The 14,951-nt window shown below is 40.9% G+C and overlaps 2 protein-coding genes across 8 annotated transcripts in view; both read left to right on the top strand.

The window, feature by feature from the left end:
• Positions 1–14,951, top strand: part of LOC104430615 (vacuolar protein sorting-associated protein 32 homolog 1) — a 29,741-nt gene that overhangs the window by 9,493 nt on the left and 5,297 nt on the right. The window lies entirely within an intron of this gene.
• Positions 10,337–14,091, top strand: LOC104436529 (vacuolar protein sorting-associated protein 32 homolog 1). 2 transcript variants are annotated; one of them, XM_018869818.2, is made up of 8 exons: positions 10,337–10,529; positions 10,620–10,744; positions 11,548–11,647; positions 12,111–12,196; positions 12,278–12,369; positions 12,537–12,636; positions 12,752–12,851; positions 13,771–14,091. In XM_018869818.2, exons 1-7 carry the CDS (start codon positions 10,400–10,402, stop codon positions 12,803–12,805), a joined length of 687 nt encoding a protein of 228 aa, XP_018725363.2. In that variant the 5' UTR covers positions 10,337–10,399; the 3' UTR covers positions 12,806–12,851; positions 13,771–14,091. The 2 variants fall into 2 exon arrangements, with proteins under 2 accessions (XP_018725363.2, XP_010047632.2); XM_010049330.3 differs by having other exon boundaries at positions 12,755–12,851.

The following is a 14,951-nucleotide window of genomic DNA, read 5'->3' on the forward strand; positions in this document are numbered from 1 at the left end:
AATGATTATATAAGCATATTGTCAAGAAATTTATGATTAAATTAGTTAAATTGAAAAGTTTAGAAGTGCATTGGCATATGTAAAATAGGTTTATAACATTTTTGGCAATTACCTAAAATTTGACTATTATCAAATTGGAGAGGTAAGTAATGATGTATATATATCACGTGAACCAACATCATACAATTTATAGATGACATATTTTTTAGTATAATTTGCACATACCAAGTGTGCATTTCATTATCATCAAATAATACTATCTCAAATTACTCGTGATGTATTCTTTTGTTGTTTACACAATTTGACAATATGTGCGGGGAAGATAGTTAAATGATGAAAATATTGAAAATAAATCAATTCAAAACACTCAAATGTCCAAAAATTAACTACTAAGTGACATTTTGTGGAGTGTTTAATTAGCTTAAAGTGGTCTAAACACCAAAATGAAACAATAAATTAGGATAAAGAGTCTGTTGATCACTTAATCTGGATTATGTTTCTTCCAATTTTTTCTCCTTCAATACATGGAAACAGCTGAGTTTCTCTTATACAATGTGATTCTTACATTACCAATTACATGTGATTGAGAAATACTTATGTGATTGTCTTTAATTTATTATGAAAATAACAATTTATTTTAGCCACAACAAATAGCTATAAATTGTTATGAGCCCACTTCTTTAAGAAATTATAGTTTACAACATGCTGTTATTATAACAGTTGTCTCAAAACTATTATGCTAGCAAAGCCTTATATGATTTCTTCAAAAAGTAGTATCCTTGTTCATTTGATTCAACTTTTGTGCAATAATAATGTAGTAGCTAGTAGGTGTTAATTTGCAAAAAATAAAAGGGTTAATATCCTTAAAAACTCCAAATTGGTACACGTGTGACAAATTTATCTAAAACTAATTTTTTAATAGTGAAAAATCCCAAGCGGGTACATTGGTGACAAATGTACTCCAACCGATCATAAAAGATCTCAAACTAATATGCTTGTGACATATTCATCACAAACTAATTTATTCAACGGCCAAAAATCCTAAACTAGTACATTTGTGACAAATATTTCCTCTATTAAATTGGATTAATACAAAAAAAAAATTACAAAAATTATATAACTATGACAAATGAAGAGTAAGATCCTAAACCGGTACATTAGTCAACTGTCATGTGTCATTTAAACTAATAGATAATAAATTTGTTACAAGTATACCAATTTGGGGTAAATTTGTTAAAGATGTATCAATTTGGAGTAAAAAATTAGTTTGCGGTAAATTTTGTTACAAGTGTATTAGTTTGGAGGAGGAAGAGGGCGAGGAGCCTCGATATGTGTGAGTCAATACAAGTGAGCCACAAAGCCATATTATATTGGTCTCACCCGAAGCCTGACCCCGACTTACAATGTTTAAGCTCGGAAGTCAAATGCGGTTGGGGGATAACTATCTCCTTCTTCTACTTGCTCACATTTTCTGTTATGTAAGGACATTACTATATGGCATTGTGTTTCTAGATTCTAACTCCATCGGCTATAGTTGTAGCACCGAGCTTCATGATTCGTGCAGTTATTAGGGGCCGCATGGTAATGTTTCTCTTTTTTTGTTAGGGAACGAGAAATAAAAAAAAAAAGTGTTTATGTTATGGGGAACAATTTTTGACCAGAAAAATGTATTTGGTAAATTTGTTCCGGGAATAAAAAATGAATAGAAACACGTTTAGTAAATTTTATTCTTTTTTGTTTCTTTTAGATTTTTAATATTTTTATTTTATTTTTCATTTTTTCCTTTCTTTTTTTTTTTTCTTCTTTCGGCTGTCACCGGCAACCTCGCCTTGGCTGGGCGAGCTCGGCCTCGCCGGGGCCGGTGACGCTCGGCGAGGTCGCCGACCCTCGGCGGCGTCGCCGGCCCTCGACGGCCGTCGCCGGCCAAAAAAAAAAAAAAAAAGAAGAAAAGAAAAGAAAGAAGAAAAGAGAAGAGAGAGAAGAAGAGAAGTGTTTCTTTAAAATCGTTTCTAGAACAAGAAGTAAGTTTTTTTGTTTCTTTTTTTGTTTCAATTTTGTTCCGAAACAAAAAAAAAAACAAAAAAGAACAGAAACGCAACCAAGCGTTTCTGTTCTTTTTTGTTCGAGAACAGAAAAACAAAAAATCTGTTCCAGGAACACTTTTGAGAAACGAAAACATTTAGGCCCTTACAGGCTCCAAGTTGACCCTTTCTTTAATTTTGTCTGTACTTCTATTTTCGGTTTTGGTATAGCCAATGCTTGCCGACCGATCTGCTGTTTTCTGTTTGTTTAATGAGAAGAAATCATTTTGAATGCTTTTGTATGCACAAATCAAACGCATGAATAAGTGGGTCAATTCGAATCTCATCGATCGTCAATTGTATGCCCAGGACTGGAGTGTTTCTCGAAAAATAGATATGGTTCTCCAGGTCAGAGATCTAATAAAGGAAAGAAAAAGATTGAGTGAACGGCCTCTTTTTCCTTGTATATGAAGCGAATCAGGGTGTAATGAGACGAATGAATGCAACAAGCATTCCGGTATAACATTGCTGTGTTGCAGGTTCAGTTATGCTGAGCTGAAAGATGATGGTGGAGATGTCAATTAGTTCCATTCAACTGCTCTTTCGTTGCATTCTCACTGCAATTCCAGCAAAGGGGCAGCTTCAAACAGGTCAGCATGTGGCTTGCGTTTCTCCTGCTTTCTGTATGACTGAGGAATGGAACTTGTTCCTGCAAGGTGTTGCGCGATTTTACATGAACCCTAATTGTGCTTGATGATTGTAGGCTGAACATGTTAGAATGGGCTGGTCAAAAGAATGTAGTGCTATGTTCGTGGTTAAAGATCATTTGGAGTTCTTTCTTCTAAGTATCTGCGAAATATTCTACCCCAATTCGTTCGAACTAGGCTTCATAAGCATAGACTGCAATGTGCCCGCGAATTTCAAGTATGTTGACATGGACACCGGAATAAGATACAAGTCCGATGGAGCTTACACTGATGCCGGAACAAACAGGAACATCTCTTCTGACAATGCATACCCGAACAACCCCAATATGCCTCAGCCGCTTTCGGATCTCTGAAGCTTTCCTTAAGGAAACAAGAACTGTTACACCTTACGACCTACTGCAAGTAACACCAGCTCGTGTTAATAAGAGATAGTTTCTTATACACAAACTAAAACAGTTTCTTATTCACGAACTACAACAGTTTCTTACACACAAACTACAACAGACTCAACGATCCACCTCAGTTCAATCTATATCTTGATGCCGATCTCTAATTAATTGTGAAATCCAGCAACGCTTCTGCCATTGTGACCTCAGAGACTCTCAGTTTTGCATTGTCAGAGGCTATTTATGTTTGTCTTGTGAACGTTGGTGCAGGAATTCCTTTTAGATTGGCGTTGGAGCTTAGGCCGCTGAACATATGACTCCAAGTGTGGGAAATCTGCTTCACCACTTGCTCTTTCCAAGGTTGAACATTGGTTCAACCATGGGAAGTGGCGGACATGCAGATGATTTTACAACAGCGTTTGAGCTCCTTATGTTCCCCTTCTTGGGAGGCATCAATACGTCATTGGCAGTTAATACAAATGAAAACTGCTATAAAGCGCCTCCTGAAGTCATTCAGACATCCACTGACAGTAAAATGTGAGCAAACCCTTAGAATTGCGCTGGACCTCAAGTAATGCAAGCGATCACTTCTTTGTGTACTTGTACTTTGCCGAAGTTGAGCAGCTTCAGACTAACATATCAAGAAAAATCAAAATATCGTGGGATGGATCTTAAATCTCTGGGCCTTTTAATCCACGCTACCTCTATCCAGCCATGGTATCTAATTCAAAAGCCTTGGTGGAGGTGAACACGGAATTGTAATCTATGAAACAGCTGATTCGGCTCTTCTGCCCATACTGAATGCTGTTGAGATCCACAAGGCGAGGTTGCAGGATGAATTGGTAACAAACAGTGAAGATGGTATGTTCTCTTCCCTTAGCGTCTGAAATTTTCATTCTGCATAGCCTATGAGGTTATTGGAATTAGTATGGGGACTAGTCTCAAGGAATGGTGAAGTTTGCTCTAGCGAAAGCAAGTGAGGTTGAACTTGCTTGAGATGTGAAAAGAAATGAAGTGTGAAAAAACTGCAAACATCTGCAGCAATCTTGACTTCGGTTCTTATGTTAAGGCAATTTCGTGGTTGTTTATCGATTAACTTTAAGGAGGACATAGTTTTTTATATGCTTAAACTAGATATGGAAGTCTACACTACTTTCTATCTATTCCATTGCATCTGATACTATATACAGTCGGTGCTTTGACTAGTGGGCTGAAGAAGTCCCCATGGGAAGGGCTCAGTATGTAACTACGGCAGTTTGATTCCCCCTCAAAGTAATCTACCTGTGAGTTCCTGAGGCACATTTCGTCTGGCTCACATTAACCAGTGGTGCGCGAATTTTATCCTCGGCATATCTCCTATGGTGTATGCAGGAACTCGAATACGAGCCAATTGACTGGGGCAATTACTGCTGCTTTTGCAAAACTTTCATCATTGGAATCCTTGTAAGTGCACTAAGATTATGTGTGGCTCGGCCATAATATGCCACTGATTTAGTTTGCTAAGATTAGCTTTGAGATTCATTTTGTCAGCTTGTAGCATCTCAAAAAGTTTTATCTTGTTTAGGGACCTGTCGAACAATTAGCTTTACTGGACCAGTGCCTGAGCTTTTGGAAGAACTCGAAAACTTGAAGTACCTGTAAGTAGACAGAGTAATCTTCATCTGCGATACCACTAGATCCACCGACTGTATGAGGCAATTACTTGACTTTCAGGAACTTGAGAGGCAACAATCTGTTGGGGGCTGTGCCTAAAGCTCTTTTTCAAAGATCGAATGCTAGGTTGCTCATATTGACGTTGGTATGCTCCTTTTGGCTCAACGCCTAATGTGGATGAACCTGTTCGTTTCCCTCCACGTTTCCATCACGTGTCGCCATTACTCTCTCGAACCCAACTTCCTCTCTTTTCAGTGTCGATGGACACAGCCTTCTTGGCTCCGCTTCTTGCTAAAAGAAGAAGAAAATCACCATTCCTGTCGTTTCATCATTGTAATCACTGATGGACCTATGTGTTGCCAATGATAGTACTCTCAATGATAGTACTCTGGCAACTAAGAAGAAAATGGAAATCAGGTAGTGATCTCCTTTTCTTTTCCAACTGAATCTTCTATGGCAAGATTTAGAGAGGATGTGATGTGGTGATAGCAGGACTTAAATATCAAAAAATGCCAGAGAGAGACCGAGAAAGAGGAGAACTTTATGATTGTATCGGCAATAATCATTCTCTAAATCATTGGCACCATCAATATGGAGTAGCAATAACAGTTGTAAGTCATCGCTATGGACATAGAAAAAGGTATCCTAGGGTGTGCCAATTAGTTTGAAAATCTTCTGCCCATGTCAAATTATCACAGGCACGGTTTCTTCAAATGAGGGAGAGAGATATTTAACATCAGAGGAGAGGCATTTCACCTATGTTGAGGTTATTGGCGTAACTAGCTACTTACAGACAGTTATCGGGTAGGGCGGGTTCGGCGATGTCTACCTAGGCATCATGAGTGAGGGAAACCGAGTTGCAGTGAAGATGACATCCCCGCTGTCTTCACAAGGGACCGGAGAGCTCCAGACCGAGGTTCGTACCATACTCTTGAAAATCAATGTCCCCAGCACATTTCGGAAAACCTAATGCCACACACAACATGCCCAAGCACAATAAAGATGGTACCGGTTTCATTGCTCGCCACAAACACTGATTGTAGACGATCCCTTCAGAGGTTGTTCCATTAAGACAAAAGAATGTAAACAGGTGTCATTTTCATGCAACGAAAATATTGTTTACAGAACATTACCAAGTTAATCTTGAAAATGATCTGTCGGGTTATTTTACCAGAACAAGAAAGATATTTTAGGTGAAAGAATGCAATATGCTTGTGTAGCTCATAGTGTCTTAACAGTTGATCACAATAATGCAATACCTTGCGCCTGCAGATTGTGATTCGTGTACATTGAGTTGGGAGTCGAGGCTTCGCATCGCAACAGATGCTGCACAAGGTTAGCTTTTCCATTATCATATTAAGCATCCACTCAGCTCCTCATACCTTAATGGTTTGCTCACATTCTTTTGTTTATGGACTTGAACTTAAAACGTCAATGAATGAAATTTTTCCTCACATTATGCATTTGTTCCCTAGTTTCGTCCTATTTATATTTCTGAGCATTCCCCTTTACCAAATGCTCAGTCTATTCCAAGTTCCACCCAATGCTCATGGTTTTCTGTAAGACTAGTAAAGAAACATGTGCATTGCACACGAGGAATATGGCGACTTCAAAGGTGTGGAATGTGCTTTAGAAAGAAAATGAACTTACTTGTATGAAACGTATATTCTATAGGTGAAGCTGAGCCTGCTGAAGTTTAATGTGGCTGTGCGATGACTTCAACTTTCAGAAGGAAGAGAAAATGCAAAACACGCAACAAACATACTATTGACAGGAAAAAGATCATCTAAATTAAGGGAAAAGTACCAAAAAAGTTCTAAACCTTTTGCAGAGTGCCGATTGAGTCAAACTTTTGATTGAGCCAATTTAGTCTAAACCTTTTAATATTGGTGCAAATTGATGTCCATTGGTAAGCCAATTTTGGCCGGTATTGGCGTGGACATTGACCGGTGACCGGATGCTGGCGTGGCCATTTTTATGAATTTTTATTAATTTTTTTGAATTTTCTCCTTTTTTTTTTTTTCTTTTTCATTTTCTTTTTCGGCGTTGGCCGGCGAGCCTCCGGTGAGGCTCGCCGGCGAGGGTCGCGGCCCTCGCCCGGCCTCTCCCAGGCCGCCGGCGAGGGCTTCGCCCGGATCTGGGCGAGGCCGGCCTCGCCCAGGCCTTGCCGCGGGCGAAGGCGGCCTCGCCCGCGGCTGGCGAGGCCATGGCGGCCATCGCCAGGGCGGAGGCGAGGGCCGCGAAGCCCTCGCCAGCCGCCGGCGAGGGTCGCGGCCCTCAGCCCTCGCCTCCACCCTGGCGAAGCGAACCCGCAAAACCCATTCCTCCTCTCTCTCTCTCGAGCGCCTCTGCTGAACCCACCATCTCCCGCAGAAGCTTCGGGAAACGGCGGAAAGCCCCGATCGAATCGAGAGAACTTCCCCTTCTTCTCGCCGCGGATTGGAGGAGCGGGTGGTGGTTGCTTGATCGGGGGATTGATGGGGGACGCGAACGCCGTGGCCGGCAACCTGGCCCGCGCCATCGCCATCGCCTTGGACTGGAGCTCCGCTCCCGACGCTCGCCGGGCCGTCGTCTCTTTCCTCGAATCCGTACGCCCTCTCTCCCCCTCGCCAGACGCGGGCGAGGCCGCCTTCGCCAGCGGCCAGGCCTGGGCGAGGCCGGCCTCGCCCAGATCCGGGCGAAGCCGCCTCGCCGGCGGCCTGGGAGAGGCCGGGCGAGGGCCGCGACCCTCGCCGGCGACAGGCGAGGGCTTCGCGGCCCTCGCCCAGTGGCCGGCGAGCCTCACCGGACGCTCGCCGGCCACCGCCGAAAAGAAAATGAAAAGAAAAAAAGAAAAAAATTAATAGAAAATTCAAAAAAATTAATAAAAAATTCGAAAAAATAATAAAAAATTCATAAAAATGGCCACGTCAGCGTCCGGTCACCGGTCAACGTCCACGTCAGCGCCGGCCGGCCAAAATTGGCCGGATGGACTGAATTGGTACCAATATTAAAAGGTTTAGGACTAAATTGGTCTAATTGAAAAGTTTAGGACTGAATTAGTACCAATGCAAAAGGTTTAAGACTTTTTGGTACTTTTCCCTCTAAATTAACATTAAAAAGGTCATGCTCAATTCGAAATTCATCATCCGAAATCTAAGAAGAATACGAGTTGCTTAAAAATCCGATTACGACAAAAGAACATGAAAATGGCTTTAGTTCCTCAACATCCAATCAAATCAATCATTGTGTCCATTCTGTGTGGAAGCAAGATTTCATAAGTACATAGGTAAATTAATTAAACAATGGACAAATACTACTTCACTGAGACGAAATCAACACAGCACTGAAAAGATGGCATCAAGCTTTTTACGTAATGAAAAGAAGAGCAGAAATCATTCATATGACATTTGATGTGTGGTTGATCTATCTTCATCATAGGAAACGGAGTTTCGGATGTTAGTTTGTAGAGGACTCGAATATTCACACCATGGATGCAAACCGCGGATTGTACCCAAAGACGAGCAGACCGCCAACATTCTATTGAGCGAAAGCATGGAAGCTAAAGTAGCAGATCTCAGACTTTCCGAGGTCATCCCTACTGACGGCCCTGGTCACATGACGGCTTCCGTCGTGGGTACAATTGGATATGTGGACCCAAAGTACGTATTACTTCATGAATGTCATTAAAACACGAAGTTTGCTTAGTTGAAGAAACATGGATTCTGGAATAGGAAGCATGCATGATAACTAGGCCATCTCTGACGTTAATCTGAGTTTTCGTTTTGTCTACGTTGGTACTACCTTTCAAAGCATTGGGAGCTTTGAATCAGTGAAGCATGTGTCACGGTTTGTTTTTTTTTTCCGTACTTGTGAACTTTTGGGAGTGAAGCTTAGAGGATGCAAAGGGGATGAATACAATTGGTTTGTAAGAGTAGTGTCGGGACGGTTGGTGTTAGGAGTTTTAAGGTAAAACGAATATATCTTTTAGGAGCTCTAAAGGCGGGGTTAACCTCTTGTGCACAAACTAGTCATGAGTTAATGCCGCTTCTCTGATGAGGACATGGCAGGCCGAAATTAGTTTTCGAGTCTAAAGTGATATATTGTCCCACTCGATTGACTATATGCCCAAGCAAAACTAGACCTAGTATAACCTTGTATAAGAAAGTCATTCGCCATATTATTCTCTGGAACAACTATTGAACGAAGGCTGGCGTGATGAATTTCGCTCGCTAGGCCCCGCACGGGTTGTTCCGCAGTCAAGAAACTGCCAACCCGTGACACGTCTCAAACATCGTTGTTTCTTAGTCGGTCCTCTAGCTCAAAAGTGAAGGAAGGCTTTAGGCTCGACGTGATTAGCGTTATTGGGTTGGAAAAACGAGACTCGTTGTGCCCAATCGAGGAATGAGGGATGCATTCATGCATGTTGCGTCCACTGATATTGGGCATCAGGCGACATATCAAACCTGCATTTGTTATAGGGAATGAAGCGTCCAAGACGGGTACAATCTTAGCCGATTTGGCATGGTTTCTTCATCCAACCATCACTCAATGAGAGCATCGGAGCGCTTGCCTTGTATGACAATTGACGCACGTTTCTCTCCTTCCTTACTCTTCTAGTCCTCATGCTGAAACATCGTCTCTCGGAAGTTCAGTTTGCAAATATGATTCGAGACCCTATCGTCATGCACGCGTCTCCACTAGAAATTCTCAAGTCACCTCATGAATGCAAAATTTGTTCTTCTTATCAAGGCCATCCATCTTATGTGAATTGATGGAATGGTGACTAGTTCTTGATCGGGTAAAGCAAATTTTCAATCAAGTTCTTGATCGGTTTGTATGTTTCTTGATTAAGTTCTTCCGAACTTAAGACAGAGTCCTTACAAATGTAACGGTAACTTTTACAGCTATTTTAAAAGCCAATTTAGCTGGTTCAGGCACCGCGGTGTTGGATTGCATTCGTATCCTTTTGGACGACTGGTCGCGATTCATCAGGTTTTGAACATCATTAGCGATTCCTCAGATTTCCCAAAGGGGAAGGCTATTTGTGGCCTCAATTAGCGACCGGGGTTGCTTTCGAATTGACCAACTATTGTGATATATAAACGCGGAAGCTACCTAGGATTGTAGTTTATGTCAATGTAAAAAGGAATGTCAAAGATTTACGTGATTTTGTACTGAGTATCAATGTTAATCCATTAATAATTGAAAAGTCCAAATCTATAATCACTTACGTACTCGAGTATTTGAGCATTTATGTCAATGCGAGCGGGTTTTCTTTTTCTCAGTTCTCGACATGATTGCATAATGCATAGTAAAGAAGAGCTTGTTTTCTTGAGGGAGCTGCACATGGGCCGCGCGGTAGCTTCCTTAAAAGCAGTGTGGACAGGAAACAAAAAATATGAAGTTCATCGTTCTTGTTTTTGGCCGCACGAAGAGACCCATGTGGCGTTTAGGAAAAAGAATTAAAAAAAGATTATTTCGGAGTAAAATTATTATTGAGTATAGAACTGTTAGCAAAGGCAACACTCACTGCTGGGGCCTTTCGACTGATAAAGCAGCTCACGATACTATTAGACGAGGCGGGAGAACACACAAATGGGAGAGAATAGGCGAAGCGGGGTGAAAGCGACGTCAGTGCCCCTCCGCGGTCATGGAAAATGCTCCTTTCATCAATATAAAGCTCCCCAATTTGTCCGCGATCGCCAAACCCGCCCCGATCTCGATCTCGCTCTCTGTCCGATCCCTCGCCGGGCGTCGACCTCCACCGGCAGTTTTTCGAGGTTCGTATACGCTTTGCCCCGGTTTGTTTCTGCGGATTGATCGCCCTTGCAAGGATTGATCATTATTGATTGATTCGTTGGGTGTTGTAGGATATCGAGAGTTCTTCTTAGGGCCGTCATCAATCATGTTTAGTGGCTGGAAGTGCTGGACTTTCGGAAAAGGTAAGCTGAAGACCGACGCTCAGCTTCTCACGGCGATGGACAAGCTGGGGAAGGTACAGTTCGTCTGCTTTTTCTTTGCCCCAGCCGTTCTTAGTCTTTGATTTTCAATTCATCGTGGTCGGTTGATCGTCTGGGCATTTAGTAACGGGGATTCGATCCGTGGTTCCTGCGCTTGATCTTGAGTTTTCGGCCTTTTTGTTTTTTCTTCAAAGGTTGAAGAAATGGTTCTGAATTTTCATTTCTGGAAAAACTGACGAGCAGATACTTCCTTAAGCTCCCAATGGGGACTGTGCTTGGGGCTCTTAGCCTTCTGGCAGTAGTTTCACTTTCGATAATTGAGTCTCCATGTGATTGTGTATGGAATTGCCGCATACTTCAATAATTGGCTGCTTATTTATAGTGATCCATAAGCTTTGGGGCTGATTTTGCCCCTGAAAGTAAAAGCTGCTTGTTAGCTCCTGCTTTTTTCACATGGGGAAGTTAGACTGCGGCTATATGTGCTAGTTCAACCAAGGCACACCATCACACATTTATTCAGTGCGTCGAAATTTTTGATCTGATTACATAAATGGTAAAGGACTTATATGTATTTATTAATTTCCAGAGGAGTCCATTCTTTGCTGTGGAGTCTTTTCCAATGATGTTGTCAGTGATGGAGAAATACATACTTCAAGTACTAATAGTAGTAAAACACGCGCTTCTGCGTTTCTTTATATTGAGATGTTGATTTCTTTAATTAGAATGTGGGCTTTCATGAGGAAAGATTGAACTTTGGTCCGTACAAATAACTACGGTAGGTTTTCTTTTTCTATTTTTAACTGGTTCTGTTGGACCCTCTGCCCTCCTTTCCATACAGACATCTTTAATGCTGGAGGAAAAGGAGAAAGAATTCAAAGAGAAGGCTTCTCAAGAGGTTGAGAAATCGAAGGAGCTCACTAGAGCAAAAGATGAAGCAGGTATGGTCATTCACCTCGACCTTCTCAGAGTTGCTTCATTTTCTCAACCTGTCCACTGGTTATTAGGAATGGATTTGTGTACCCATAATGCAGTGAAAATCCACATAAACTTCTTGTTGCGTTTATTATTTCATTGTTTATGGCAGTCAAAGCACTTTGATCTGTCATTGCATTCTGATTTGGACTTTCCTTTGTACCATTGTGACCTTATTACTGGATAGCAAATTTAGGATAACCAATTTTTTTACCATTACATTTTGTTGTTTGTGGCCGCGACTATAATTTTCTATCCTTTCACCTGTATTGCTCATTTTCTTTTCCCTTGTAACGCTGACTTCCAACTATGCAAGAATTTTTCTTCTTCTTTCATATGATACTTGAAACTATGTGATGGCATTTACCCATTATGGAAGTTGGCAAGTTGTTATCTTATTGACGTAAAGTTGTGCTGTTGGGAATGCAGTGGCACGTCGATCCTTGAAGAAAAAGAGACTGTATGAACAGCAGCTCGAGCCGCTTGGAAATTCCCAACTTCAGATTGCTGGTCAGGTGAGCCATCAAGATTCAATGATTCAGAACTTCCTTGGATTCTGCTTCTAGGATGAGATGTCTGATATGTGAATGGTCCAGATGATAATGTTGGAAGGAGCAAAAGCAGCAACTGAGACTGCAGATGCTCTGAGAACTGGAGCAGCAGTAATGAAAACAATGCAGGAGAAGGCGTACGTCCTACTTTTGTTTTCCTTTCTGAATTCCAGAGAACTGATTTTATTGACTTTTATCTCTTTTTATGCAATTCGGCATCACTTTCTTATTTTAGTTTCTTGAGCTTGAATTTTCTAGGTGCTCCACTGCCATGGAAAGTTCACTGATGTCCATTTTATCACAGAAATATGTTTGTTGTCATGGATGAGGTGAATGAACAAAATGAGTCCACGAGACAAATGCTACAGGCAATCTCAGCTCCTCCCGGTGCAGACTCTGATGAGGTTACCATCCTCACAATTTGTTTGATTTTAGTTATGCTTTTGATCACTGGTTGGGTGAATCTCAAACTACCTTCCAGAAAGTCTATGCTTATCTGTAATCACTTTGCAATTCCAGCAGGAGCATGAAGCGGATGCTGAGTCCCCCCCTCTTTCCTCAGATTCAGACTAGGAAGATGAGCTGGCTGAGTTGCAGGCTGAGACGGCATCTTAAGCAGGTCAGTCTTCTCTTATATTTTAAAGAGCTACTGTTAAGCTAAGTAGTACCGACAGCGACGCTACACACGACACGACACGACATAACGACACTTCATTTTTCAAAAAATAGAGAATTTCAACACGTTGGGACACGTATATTAAATGTATATTTTTATATTTATATGATAACTTATCATTTTTATTCAAATCAATTTAATTCAAATTCACAAATAAATAAATAATGAAAAAGAACCTTGAATGAATTTACACTAAAAATATTAATTCACCATTTGTTAATATCATTCATTATTTTGAATTGAGAAATTCAACTACATTCTACCAATAATCCATAAAACTTGGAGAAAAAAAATACAAGCTATCTACATCCTACTATTAAATTTAACATTTAACAATAAGTCAAAAAAAAAAAAAAACTTAATAATCCACATTTCGCTATCAAATGTAACAATGAGTCATTCATCTACATTATCCGCTCCCTTTTCTTCTCTCTTTTTTTTTTTTTTTTTTTTTTTGTAGATTTACATTTTAACCCCTAATTTATTGAAAATGTTATAAATTGGCCCTTGCGTGTCGGGATGGCATGTCGGGATGCCGTATTCATGTGTTGCTGACGTGTCTGGAGCGTTGACCATGTGTCAGATGTCCGACACCTGTTGACCGTGCATATGACGCGCGTCCAACATCGACACAGAGGCCCCTGGAGAGTATTCGTGCTTTCTAGCTGTTAAGCTTTTTATTGTTGTTGGTCTATTATTAAGCTAGGTGACAAAGCTCTTAAGTTGACTGAAGTTCCGTCTTTTCCTTGACTGCCTATGATCTATGTCTTTTATATGATATGTGGCACAGAAGAAGAAGTCATTTTTTTGGCTATTTTATTATACTGTCATTGTGATCTGATATATCAGTTACATTCTACAGATCTGCGGTTCATGGTCAACTGAGGTTGTGTAGGACTTGTCCAGCCTGTAATCAGGAATGCTCTTGCTGCTGCCTGTATTCATCGATGTTTTTCTTTGGTATAATACTGAAAAGACATGTATTTTTCTTTCGGGTACTTCCAGCGTGCTCTCTTTTCTTATTTCAACTAAATGTCCAACATCAAGCTTCTGCTTGTTGTTTGGAGGACATCTCTAAATATCTCAGGTAAGATTTTTATCTTCTCTGTGTGCCCCTGTTAAGATTAATGCAGTCCAATCTTTGAGTTGGGCTTCCTCATCATGAGCAATATGCTTTATCATACCTCCATTGGAAGATACGTTGGTTGTTTAGTTTTTCACTTGGTATCGGCATTGATTAGTTATGTCAAGTCCTTAGAGGGAGGAGAATCTGGCCGAGCACGTGTCTTTATCATAGAGCCAATCACTCTACGATGATCATGTCTTCTTTGATGCTTATAGCATGATCCACTGATAGTGCAAGGTTTATGTTCTTCAATACTGAAAGGTGATGCTTCTTTTTATCATTTTATCATGTTGGGGAGCTCGGGTTTCAAGGTGGTGTTGTTAATTGGAATGGCTCTTTTGCAAAGGACAATTCATCGCCGTGTACCTGCTGAAATCCACTGACTTTTTACTGGATAGTGGAATTTCATTTACTCCGAGGTAAGCCTCAATGGTAGCTGCTTAATTTTTTTAGTTCACCAACTCAAAAGTTAAAACTGTGTTCATAATTTGCCCTTCGATCTCGATTGGGCTCGTTTATTCGATCTACACGGTGTCGAGCTTCATCTATATCTACCATTCCGGTAGTTTTTATAGATATCCATCTACCTAGCCACATCCCAGAATAGCAAATAGACTCCCGATTTCACTTTGTTAGCAGGTTTCGTGAGCTGCTCAGACCTTCTGATGAGCAAATTCATTTTCCTACCCTTTTTTCGTTTCACACAAACCCCTAAATATTCAAATGTAGATATACTCACAGTCTGTCGAAAAGTAACTGCTTCGGCACACCGCTGGAACCCGAGACATTTGTGGTAAATGGTGTAAGACGAGGCTCTGTTTTTTTGTGGAAAATTTGGCATTTCTAGGAAATATTTCCTAGGAAAATGACTACTTTTAGGTGTTCAACTAAAACTTGAAAATGAAGTGGAAAATGTT

Source organism: Eucalyptus grandis, chromosome 3, assembly GCF_016545825.1.
Source record: "Eucalyptus grandis isolate ANBG69807.140 chromosome 3, ASM1654582v1, whole genome shotgun sequence".
NCBI lineage: Eukaryota > Viridiplantae > Streptophyta > Magnoliopsida > Myrtales > Myrtaceae > Eucalyptus > Eucalyptus grandis.